This window comes from Myotis lucifugus, unplaced genomic scaffold (genome assembly GCF_000147115.1).
Source record: "Myotis lucifugus unplaced genomic scaffold, Myoluc2.0 scaffold_29, whole genome shotgun sequence".
Taxonomy (NCBI): domain Eukaryota; kingdom Metazoa; phylum Chordata; class Mammalia; order Chiroptera; family Vespertilionidae; genus Myotis; species Myotis lucifugus.
Window position 1 is genome coordinate 3,311,450 of NW_005871077.1, and position 12,475 is coordinate 3,323,924.

At 37.6% G+C, this 12,475-nt stretch overlaps 1 protein-coding gene across 4 annotated transcripts in view; it reads left to right on the forward strand.

Moving 5' to 3' along the window:
* ZEB1 (zinc finger E-box binding homeobox 1) overlaps positions 1-9,482 on the forward strand; it is a 271,362-nt gene extending 261,880 nt beyond the window's left edge. For all 4 annotated transcript variants that reach the window (XM_023752199.1, XM_023752201.1, XM_023752198.1 and 1 more), the window contains 3 exons: positions 398-2,208; positions 6,635-6,815; positions 6,954-9,482. In XM_023752199.1, the coding sequence (XP_023607967.1) occupies positions 398-2,208; positions 6,635-6,815; positions 6,954-7,567 (2,606 nt within the window). In that variant the 3' untranslated portion in view covers positions 7,568-9,482. The remainder of the gene's footprint in view (positions 1-397; positions 2,209-6,634; positions 6,816-6,953) is intronic.
* The last annotated feature ends 2,993 nt before the right edge of the window (positions 9,483-12,475 follow it).

Here is a 12,475-nt window from a genome sequence, read left to right on the forward strand (position 1 = left end):
ATTTTCGTTTTCGTTGTCTGTGCCTGTGATAATTTATCCTACGCGTGGTTAAGGTAGATTTGACATACAGAAAATTACATACATTGATGCAACAGAACTAAGAAAAAATCCTTGGAAGAGATAGGGTGTTAGTGTATTTTGGGGTATTTGAGACTGCTTTGAAGTTTTAAAGGTTAGCAGAAATATGCAGAGAATATCCTCTTATTGATTAGCACATGTAGTTCAGACTAATGTTTTACTAGTGTTTATAACATTTATGTGGGTTTTGAACTTAAAATGATTTTAAATAAAATTGTACCACAAGCATACATGGAAACCCTTTTAAATGGTTATGTTTGTTTTATGGAAAATGTGGAAACAAAAATTTATAAATATACATATTTTTGTTATTGTTTAGGAGAGAAGCCATATGAATGCCCAAACTGCAAGAAACGTTTTTCTCATTCTGGTTCCTATAGCTCACACATAAGCAGTAAGAAATGTATCAGCTTGATGCCTGTGAATGGGCGACCAAGAACAGGACTCAAGGCATCTCAGTGTTCCTCACCATCTCTTTCAGCATCACCAGGCAGTCCCACACGACCACAAATACGGCAAAAGATAGAGAATAAACCCCTTCAAGAACAACTTTCTGTAAACCAAATTAAAACTGAACCTGTGGATTATGAATTCAAACCCATAGTGGTTGCTTCAGGAATCAATTGTTCAACCCCTTTACAAAATGGGGTTTTTAGTGGTGGTGGCCCATTACAGGCAACCAGTTCTCCTCAGGGTGTGGTGCAAGCTGTTGTTCTGCCAACAGTTGGTTTGGTGTCTCCCATAAGTATCAATTTAAGTGATATTCAGAATGTACTTAAAGTGGCAGTAGATGGCAATGTAATAAGGCAAGTTTTGGAGAATAATCAAGCCAATCTTGCATCCAAAGAACAAGAAACAATCAGTGCTTCATCCATACAGCAAGGCGGCCATTCTGTTATTTCAGCCATCAGTCTTCCTTTGGTTGATCAAGATGGAACAACCAAAATTATCATTAACTACAGTCTTGAGCAGCCTAGCCAACTTCAAGTTGTTCCTCAAAATTTAAAAAAAGAAATTCCAGTCCCAACAAACAGTTGCAAAAGTGAAAAGTTACCAGAAGATCTTACTGTTAAATCTGAGAAGGACAAAAGCTTTGAAGGAGAGGTGAACGATAGCACTTGCCTTCTGTGTGACGATTGTCCAGGAGATATTAATGCACTTCCAGAATTAAAGCACTATAACCTAAAGCAGCCTGCTCAGTCTCCTCCACTCCCTACACCAGAAGCTGAGAAACCTGAGTCTTCTGCTTCATCAGGTTCTGGAGATGGCAATTTGTCTCCCAGTCAGCCACCCTTAAAGAACCTCTTGTCTCTTCTAAAAGCATATTATGCTTTGAATGCACAACCAAGTGCAGAAGAGCTCTCAAAAATTGCTGATTCAGTAAACCTACCACTGGATGTAGTAAAAAAGTGGTTTGAAAAGATGCAAACTGGACAGATTTCAGTGCAGTCTTCTGAACCATCTTCTCCTGAACCAGGCAAAGTAAATGTCTCTGCAAAGAATAATGATCATCCTCAGTCTACAAATGCAAATGAATCTAAGGACAGCACAATAAATCTACAAAGTCCTATGAAGATAACTAACTCTCCAGTTTTACCAGTGGGATCAACCATCAATGGTTCCAGAAGTATTACATCTTCCCCATCACCTCTAAACCTTTCTTCATCCAGAAATGCACAGGGTTACTTGTACACAGCAGAAGGTGCACAAGAAGAGCCACAAGTAGAACCTCTTGATCTTTCACTACCAAAGCAACAGGGAGAATTATTGGAAAGGTCAACTATCACTAGTGTTTACCACAACAGTGTTTATTCTGTCCAGGAAGAACCCTTGAATTTGTCTTGTGCAAAAAAGGAGCCACAAAAGGACAGTTGTATTACAGACTCAGTACCAGTTGTAAATGTAATCCCACCAAGTGCCAACCCCATAAATATTGCTATACCTACAGTTACTGCCCAGTTACCCACAATCGTGGCCATTGCTGACCAGAACAGTGTTCCATGCTTGAGAGCACTAGCTGCCAATAAGCAGACTATTCTGATTCCCCAGGTGGCTTACACATACTCTACTACAGTCAGCCCTGCAGTCCAGGAACCACCCTTGAAAGTGATCCAGCCAAATGGAAATCAGGTAAAAAAAAAAAAAAAAAAAGGCTCCCATCCCAAATCTGTTTAGTAAAATGATAGTTTGACTTATTTCTTTTTTAAAATTTATTTATCAATATTAAAAATTTATTTTAACAAGCAGCAGTCAGAATTTTGGAAAATGTGATATTTTTCTAACATTTAAGTGGAAATTTTAAGCTTAGAAATATTGTACATTTTGGAAATGAACAAAATGAAACTGGAAAATGAATTTTTTAGAGCCATGCAGGTTGCTACAAACTCACTTTTAAAAGTAAATAGATGAGTTTTTGCTTTAACTTTAGTAGCATCATGTCTTTAGTTGTTTCCTAATCCAAGGTATAGTTGTCAAAGTTTAAAGTGTTAGTCTGCTGTGAAAAATGGTTGGTAAGTCTCAACTAAAGTCTTGACTGTTTGAAGCTAGAGACAGAGAATAAAAATTGGAATACTCACTAATTGGATTTCTCTTTTTATAATAATTTCTGCCTTGATTATGATCATTATTAAATTGAAATATGTTCCCATTCACAGACATTCCACAACAAGCAAACTTAGCTGTCAGTTTTTGTGTTAAGAACTCTGTTTTAAAAGGCTTTAATTAAACCGAATTAAGTATACTAAGAACTCAGCTAGTAAATTTGCTGATCATTTTATGAACCTATAATTAAGCAATGTTCAGTTATATAATAATTAATATATGTGAGGAAATATGATTGTGAATCACTATATACATTTTTTTCTTTTTAACTTTCTCCCAAAATTCATGATAGTTCTGGATAGAAACATTATGTGTGATTGTGGTATATTTCATTGTCCAGACTTTTGTTTTCAATAACATGTCTCTCCATTTTTTCCCATCACTTTTTTATTGAATAAAATGATTTCATCCTTTATTCAAACATGTTCAAATGTGTTTAATATCCCCCCCTTAAATATTGCTACCAGTTGGGTTTTCTGTAATTTGTGATAACTCAAAAAAACTTTTCATATGACCAGTAAATTCATCTAAATTTTTAGTGTATAGAATAGTATGCACACCTTTTAATAATAGATGGGGAACCACTAACATTTCACTTAATTATGACTATATCAAGTAGCAGTGAAAGTGAAGCCAACTTACTTAGCACTCACTGGCAGCTCAGAAATGACCCAGACAGATGACTGCTCCTCTCCTACCTTACAAAGCTGTAAGAAATGTTGTGGAAAACATTTAAACTTTTAGAAAATTTGTGGGTTTAGAGGTAACAGAATGGAAGACATTAGAAAAGACACAAAAGAATCTTAGGAGACCAATTCTACTACAAGCTCCCTGTAGGATTATCCTACTTACTCGAGGACCTCCTATACAAAATTATCTCCCTGAGACTGCCTGAAATGTTTTTTTTATTTCATTATTATTTTTAAATAAATCTTTATTCAGATTATTACAGTTGTTCCTCTTTTTCCCCCCATAGTTCCCCTCCACCCAGTTCCCACTCCACCCCCTGCCCTTACCCCCCCCACTGTCCTCATCCATAGGTGTACGATTTTTGTCCAGTCTCTTCCCACACCCCCCACACCCCCTTCCCCCCAAGAATTGTCAGTCCACTCCCTTCCTATGCTCCTGATTCTATTCTTTTCACCAGTTTATTCTGTTCATCAGATTTTTTATTCACTTGATTTTTAAATTCACTTGTTGATAGACATGTATTTGTTGTCACTTTGTTGTTCATAATTTTTATCTTTACCTTTTTTTTTTCTTCTTCCTCTTCTTAAAGAATACCCTTTAGCATTTCATATAATACTGGTTTGGTGGTGATGAACTCCTTTAGCTTTTTCTTATCTGTGAAGCTCTTTATCTGACCTTCAATTCTAAATGATAGCTTTGCTGGGTAGAGTAATCATGGTTGTAGGTTTTTGCTATTCATCACTTTGAATATTTCTTGCCACTCCCTTCTGGCCTGCATAGTTCCTGTTGAGAAATCAGCTGACAGTCGTATGGGTACTCCCTTGTAGGTAACTAACTGTTTTTCTCTTGCTGCTTTTAAGATTCTATCTGTCTTTTGCCCTTAGCATTTTAATTATGATGTGTCTTGTTGTGGTCCTCTTTGGATTCCTCTTGTTTGGGGTTCTCTGCGCTTCCTGGACTTGTAAGTCTATTTCTTTCACCAGGTAGGGGAAGTTTTCTGTCATTATTTCTTGAAATAGTTTTTCATATCTTGCTCTCTCTCTTCTTCTGGCACCCCTATAATTCGGATGTTGGTATGCTTGAAGTTGTCCCAGAGACTCCTTGCACTACCTTCATATTTTTGTATTCTTTTTTTTCTTTTTGCCTTTCCAGTTGGGTGTTTTTTGCTTCTTTGTATTTCAAATCTTTGACTTGATTCTTGGGATCCTCTAGTCTGCTGTTGGATCTCTGTATATTATTCTTTATTTCATTCAGTGTAAGCTTAATTTCTAATTGGTCCTTTTTCATATCCTTGAGGGTCTTACTATATTTCTCGGAGGTTTCTAGAAGATTCTTGAGTAACCTTATAACCGTGGTTTTGAACTCTTTATCCAGTAGTTTGCTTTCCTCCATTTCTTTCATTTGTGACCTGTTTCTTTGTCTCCGCATTTTGGCTGCTTCCCTGTGTTGATAGAGTGGCTTTGTGTGCTAGGTGTCCTATAGGGCCCAGTGGCTCAGCCTCCCTAATTACCTGAGGTGGACACTCTTGGCGCACCCCTTTGTGGGCTTTGTGCACAGTCTTGTTGTAGTTAAGCCTTGATTGCTGTTGGTATCACTGGGAGGAATTGACCTCCAGGCCAGTTGGCTGTGAGGACCAGTTGTGTCTACAATGGGAGAACTTCTGTGCTGGAGACACCCCTATGGGGAAGGACTTGCTTCAGTGGGGCTTTGGTGCTCACTGAGTCTGCCCCCTGAGTGTGTCTCTTATGGATGTGAAGAGTTGTAATCTGGATGGTCTCACTCTGACCACTGGGTACACTGGCTCTTGGATCTCCAAGGAGGTGCAAAGTCAGCCACTGCCTGAGGCCACCCAGCAGGAGCTACAGAGAGATCTGCAGATTCCACCTCTTTGTTTGGGGTTGCAGGTGCCCAGATGAGGCGCAGCTGTGAAGCAATGCAGGCTGCTGACGAGCGTTAGACCTTCTTTTGGAAGCTCTGGGGTTCTCTGACCCAGCTGCAGTTTGACAGGTTTTTAGGCAGAGAAAGGTCACACCATTCGTATGCAAAAGCCTCTGCACACAGCTTGTGTGGGACTATAAATTGGGTGGGGTTGGATCTCAGGGAATCACCAGGGCAGAGCAAACAGCAATGATTGCCCATCAGCCCTCCCCCGGATAGGTCCCTGGGTCTCTGTGTCCCACGACCCCATGCAGGAACAATGACTGCTACAAGCACCTCTGCGAGAAAGCCACCCTCACATTCTGGCCTGATGCCAGACAGTCCAGTTTCTCTCTGTTATGAGTCTGTGTCCCCAGATTCTTGCCCGGAACTGGAGTTCAGAGCAGTCAGGAGCTTTGTATCTCCCTCCTGATTGAAAAAGACAACAGCGTACCCAGCTGCCAGCCCCTTTCGCATGCGCCTCTGTACCTCCACACTTCCACACCTCTGCACCTCTTACTGGACTCAATGTGCTTTTTTCTTTCCTTCTAGTTGTAGAATTTCCACTCATCCAGCCTTCCCTTGGTTCTGGATGATATTTGTTTTGTCTTTTAGTTGTAGTTTTAATGTGGTTGTGCGCAGCAGCAAGTTCAGGTGTTTACCTTTGCTGCCATCTTGGTTCCTCCTTTAGACCTCCCTGAAATGTTTTTATTACACTGAAATTCTAAAGATTCATTTTGACTAATAAGTATTCTTATTTAAAAATATCCCTGCATTGTTTTTCCTCTTGGTCCTTAGAAAATGATAGAGTAAAACTCTCTTTTCAAGGAGACCACAGAGGTTAGTTCACAGGACTTTGAAGCTCTAAAAGATACAGTTTGAAGAGCACCTTTAAAAATATAATCTTAATTTTTTCTTAGTGAAACCCAGGATAAAAAGATGAAAGTAAAGGATGCAGTTAGATATTAGTGATTATTTAACAAACTTAAAGTTAAAATTTTCTGCAAATTTCTCATGAAGTAATGATTCACAGGGAACTAAGTAAATTTTATTACCACACATTTTACATTTTTTCTTTTTGGTGTCCTTTCCTTTCAGTGCCAGTTGACCTAACCATATGTTTTTTTTACAGTTGTGACTATATTGCCCCCAACTTCACTTTCATCTACATCAGCCCCCACCTCTCATCTAACCCCACTGATGGAACCCATTTGCAGTGATAAGCAGTGTGCTTGCTTTGATCAAGTTGTTGAAAGTATAAATCAAAGTAGTTCTTTAACCTATACTTTTATGTCTCTTGTATCTTTTAAATTTAAATTAAATTTTCTTATTCCTTTTTTTTCTTTAGGATGAAAGGCAAGACACTAGCTCAGAAGGAGTATCAAATGTAGAGGATCAGAATGACTCTGATTCTACACCACCCAAAAAGAAAATGCGGAAGACAGAAAATGGAATGTATGCTTGTGATTTGTGTGATAAGATATTCCAGAAGAGTAGCTCATTATTGAGACATAAATATGAACACACAGGTATGTTGATGAACCTAACAGTTTTTTAAAAATGACCCTTTAACCCTTTTCACAATCTGAAGTGCCCTGAAATACTTTGTAAGGATTTTATTTGCTTAAAACCACCATTCTGTTTCATAGCTGTCATATGTTTTACAGGTAAAAGACCCCACGAGTGTGGAATCTGTAAAAAGGCATTTAAACACAAACATCATTTGATTGAACACATGCGATTACATTCTGGAGAAAAGCCCTATCAATGTGACAAATGTGGAAAGCGTTTCTCACACTCTGGGTCTTATTCTCAACACATGAATCATCGCTACTCCTATTGCAAAAGAGAAGCAGAGGAACGTGATAGCACTGAGCAGGAAGAAGCAGGACCTGAGGTCTTAACGAGTGAGCATGTTGGTGCAAGGGCATCTCCCTCACAGGTCGACTCAGATGAGAGAGAGAGTTTGACAAGGGAAGAGGATGAAGACAGTGAAAAAGAGGAAGAGGAGGAAGAAGATAAAGAGATGGAAGAACTGCAGGAAGAAAAAGAATGTGAAAAACCACAAGTGGATGAAGAGGAGGAGGAAGAGGTAGAGGAGGAGGAGGAGGAGGAAGTAGAGATGGAAGAGGAGGAGGAAGAGGCAGAGAATGAGGGAGAAGAAACAAAAACTGAAGGTGCCGTGAAGGATGATGGAGCTGTAAATCAAGTGTGCAGCTTAGAACAAAAAGTAAGTGAGGATAGTGAGCAAGTGTCTGAAGAAAAAACAAATGAAGCCTAATAGTTTTTCTAGAAGGAAAATAAATTCTAATTGGTAATGAAGTTTGTTCTATATTATACATGCTTTTCATGGAAACACAGTAACCTGAATACTGTGATTTCTGTTCACTACTGTGTAAAGTAAAAATTTAAAAAAATACAAAAAAAAGAAAGAAAAAAAAACACAAAAAAATCCAGGTGTGCCTGAACCTCAGACCTAGTAATTTTTCGTGCATTTTTCAAAGTTAGGGACAAGTTTGAAACGTGAAGCAGATTAGAAAACTTTAATGACTCAGAAAGCAAAGATGTAACAGGTTAAAGAAAACTGATTAAACATCTAGCACTGTTTCATTTTATCAGTATTAATTATCACTCTTATGTTGGTTTATTCTTAAGCTGTACAATTGGGAGAAATTTTATAATTTTTTATTGGTAAACATATGCTGAATCCACTTCAGTATTTTATTATGTGTTTTTTTTTAATGTGAGAACTTCTGCACTACAAAATCCCCTTCATAGAGAAGTATAATGCAGTTCCAAATTGTGCTAACTACCTTTTATAAATTCAATCTCAAAGGTAGTACTTTCTAATATTTAGATGTCAGAGTAGAGTGTATTCTCATTTAAAATGTATTGTTAGCCTTAAGAAAGCAGCCAGTAGAAGGACAGAAGTTTCTTACTCATGTGGTTTAAAATAGAGTTCAAAAGATTGTCATTGGGTTCTGATTGCAGGGACTAACAGTGTTAATACTGGTAAGGACAGCAGAGTCTTCACAATCAGTGTTTGTAATTGTGTTTGAGTATGTGGTAAAAAATATGAAGGATATGATATGAAGCTTTGTACCTCCTTTGGCCTTAAGCAAGACCTGTGTGCTGTAAGTGCCATTTATCAGTATTTTTAAGGCTCTAACCCGCCTTCATTCAATGTGTGGCCTACAATAACTAGCATTTGTTGATTTGTTCGTTTTATCAAAATTCCAAAATAAAACCTAACCACTGACTGTCAGAGAAACTGAAACACTGGGACATTTCATCTTTTAATTCCTCAGTATCCATTTTGCGTTAATTGACTTTCAGAATTTCTCTACAGAAATGAAAGGGAAATTTTCTAATCTGCTTAATCCATGTACTTGCATTTCTGACATGGACATGCCATTGTTATTTGTCTCATAACTGTTTCCAAATGTTAGTTATTATGGACCCAGTTTATTAACAACATTAGCTGATTTTTACCTATCAGTATTATTTTATTTCTTTTAGTTTATAGATCTGTGCAACATTTTTGTACTGTATGTCTTCAAATTTGGCAGTATTAATACCCTTCTTACTGACATATGTACTTTTAGTTTTAGAAAACTTTTATATTTATGTGTCTTATTTTTATATTTCTTTATTTATTACACAGTGTAGTGTATAATACTGTAGTTTGTATTAATACAATAATATATTTTAGTATGAAAATTTGGAAAGTTGATAAGATTTAAAGTAGAGATGCAATTGGTTCTCTTGCATTGAGATTTGATTTAACAGTGTTATGTTAACATTTATACTTGCCTTGGGACTGTAGAAAAGAATTTAAATGAGAATGTATTAGTTTTACAACTACAATCAAGTCATTTTACCTTTACCCAGTTTTTAATATAAAACTCTTAAATTTTGAAATTCACTGTGTGACTAATAGCATGATGCTCTGCAGTTTTATTAAGAGATAGCCTAACCATAAAACTCTCATTTCCTTAGTAAGCCAAATTAGGATATCCTTATATAAACAGTGTTGGGAACAATGTTTAACATTTTGTGCCAATTTGTTCCTGTATTCATGTATGTAAGTTGCAAAATCTGACTCTTCATTTTTAAGTTCCTTGTTACACCATGATCATTTTCTAGTTTTTTACCAGACTCCCCCATCTCACAATAAAATGCATCAACAAGCCTGACCTGCTGTCATCTTTTAATCCTTTTCAAGATTTTCTTTGGAAAACTCTGTGAAATGGGGTATTACACTGTCATTCTGCACTTGGTTTATCTTGGGCTGAGTGTGGGTAACAAACTAAATGTTTTAGACATTCATTACTAAATTATGGATGTTCTTGGGGCTCTTTCTGGGAAGGTCAGAGTTGACAACTAAAGGCCTCCTCAGAGGTTCCTCCCTCTTCCTGAAATCCTGAATTCTTTATCCCATGACTTCTCATCCTTCAGGTCACTCCAGGGAAGCCTGAGTTTAGGATACCTTTCCTCTGTACTACCACACCTCCTTGTACCTTTTTTATAATAGCTCTTAGGCAGTTATTCATATTTCTTCCCCATTAGGAATAGAGGCCATGTCTGCCATATTTACTCTCAGATCTTCTGTGCCTTGCAGAGTGCTTGGCACCAGTAAGTACAACATTGAATGAAAATATAATTTGCATGTTAAGATAGCTTAGCTGTGTTTACACTACTATTCTGCTTCTAATCGAGAATATATATGTTAAATGATTCCAGAAATTTAATAATTTTCTTACTCAGGTCCTATTACACTTGACAAAAGAGACAAAAACTAAATTACACTTTTTTATTGTCAGACCGTTCTGATTTGAGAGTTTATTTCTAGGTGTATTTCTGGTGTTTTACTTCATGTTACATGACACAGGCATTCAGGGCCTGTGGATATATGATATGACTCCCTCCCACAGAAGTGATAGACCAGTCCTAGTAGACTTTATTTTAGGACCCAGTTCCCTTTTTATAGCTTCACACTACTAAGTGCTCTTTAAAGTCAGGTTGCTTCATTTCTTCTGTCACTAAGGACAGCTACCTAATAAATAAATACATTGTACAGGGCTAGGAAATAAGAATAAATACTCCTTCTTAGGAGGCATTCATACTGTAATCACTACTAAGAAGCTCAGAGAAGGCAGTGCTTAGTACATGTGGATAAATGGCTAATATAGGAATCTAGGCATTATCAGAAAAGTTTTTGAAAAGTAAAATGTGTGAACACTTCCCAGTATTCCCTCAAAATGCGTACAAACAATGCCATATGTTATTTACTTGTGCCATGCAGAGGTGCTTCACTGCTATTATCAAAATTAATTTTCACAAAAGCCTTACAGAATTTGAAGACCATGTGCCCATGAACACATACAATTTAAGTATCAGAATAAGGATTTTAACACAGGCCTATCTGACTCTAAGATTCATGCTCTTAACTAACCTATATCACATCTCATGTAAGAATACCTTACACTATCTACGTATAAACTCTAATCTCTAATATGGCCTTAAAGAATATGAGTAGAAAATGTCAGCAAGACCAATATACATTTCATAACGTGGTGAAAAAGAAAAGAGGGGGCATGAGATTTTTTAAATCTATGTGCAAACTTAAGATTTGCCTTGAAAACATGAAAATGTAAACTTAGAACACATTTCTTCTTTTAAGGTCAATGGGAGTGTATATCAGGACAATCACAATATGGACTTTGTCTCTGAAACCAAAAAAAAAAAGAGTGGCATTTCCTCTGCTCTATGCATTCCATTCAAAAACATTTTTTCCCAACAACACATGTTGTTCATAAAAAGAAACCATATTATGGACCATTAACCAACTCTCAAATTCAAAAAAAAATGCAAACAAAGTGTCTTGAAATACAAAAGAATTATACTAGCAGAAATATATCTGGAACCCTCCCCCAAATTACTGGATATTGGCAGCATATTTCTAAGTGAACCATGGGTAAAAATTAAGATAACAATTATAAAATATGTACTAAATGAAAATGTAACATATCAGAACTTGTGTGCAGCAAAAGCAGTGCATATAAGAAATTTTATAACAAATGCTTATATTAGAAACAAATAGAAGACTCAGTCATCTAGCTTCCACCTTAATAAACTAGAAAAAGAATAATAAAACCAAGCAGGAAATAGGCAATAATAAAAGAGAAATTTATGGCATAGAAAACAGAAAAACAGTGGAGTAAGACAATGAAGTCAGAACCTGATTCTTTGAAAAGATTAATAAAATTGATAAACCTCTACCCAAATAGATCAAAGAAAAGAGAACACAAATTACCAACTTCATGAATGAGAGTGGAGACATTCTTACAGATCCTAGAGAGTAAAAGAATAAAAAGAAAACACTATGAATTGTATGCCAATGAATTTGACAACTTTGATGAAAACAACACATTTCTTGAAAGACCCAAGATATCAAAGCTCACTAAAGAAATGGATAACCTGAATAGTTAAGTAGGAGAGACAAAATGGCGGTGGTATAGACGGATGTGTCCCAAGCCTTGTCCCGGAGCAGATAGGGTGAGCAGCTGAAATGAATAACATCCAGCCCGAACTGGCAAAGGAGACTCAACTGGGAGATGGTTTGCAGCCAGGAAGGGCAGGGGTCCCTGGAGAAAGGTAAAGTCAAGGCTCTGGGAAGGATAATCTGCCAGACCTCTGAGCCCTGAGGATCAGAGGGAATCCACACAGCACCAGCTTGAGCCACATCCCTTGGGACAGGCACAGTGTCTGACTGTGGAAAGAAGGTACGCAGAACTGCTGGTCGGCAGGGGATTCTAGATCTGGGTCCACAGTCAGGAAAGGCTGAAGAGTGCCAGCAGGAGAGGAGTGTGCAGAGGTGCAGCCTCTCCGGCCTCTGTGGCTTGTGCCTTTCTTCATTGAGCCTAGTTCATAGAACCTTTCAGATACAGACACTTACCTGTGGCTGGAATGTGGGAGAAGTTGCAGACTTGTGGAATCTGGGGGAAAAGGGGGGTCCAGGAGAAGTGGTAGCGAGTTTGGTGCTGAGTCATGCCTGAGCCTGGGACCTGGGCAGCCATTTTGTCCTGAAGAGATAGCCCCTCCCTCCAGTATCCAGGCAACGAATACAGCCACACCCAGATTCCACCCTGAATGGTACAAAGGATTGAAAAAACAAAACCTAAATAGT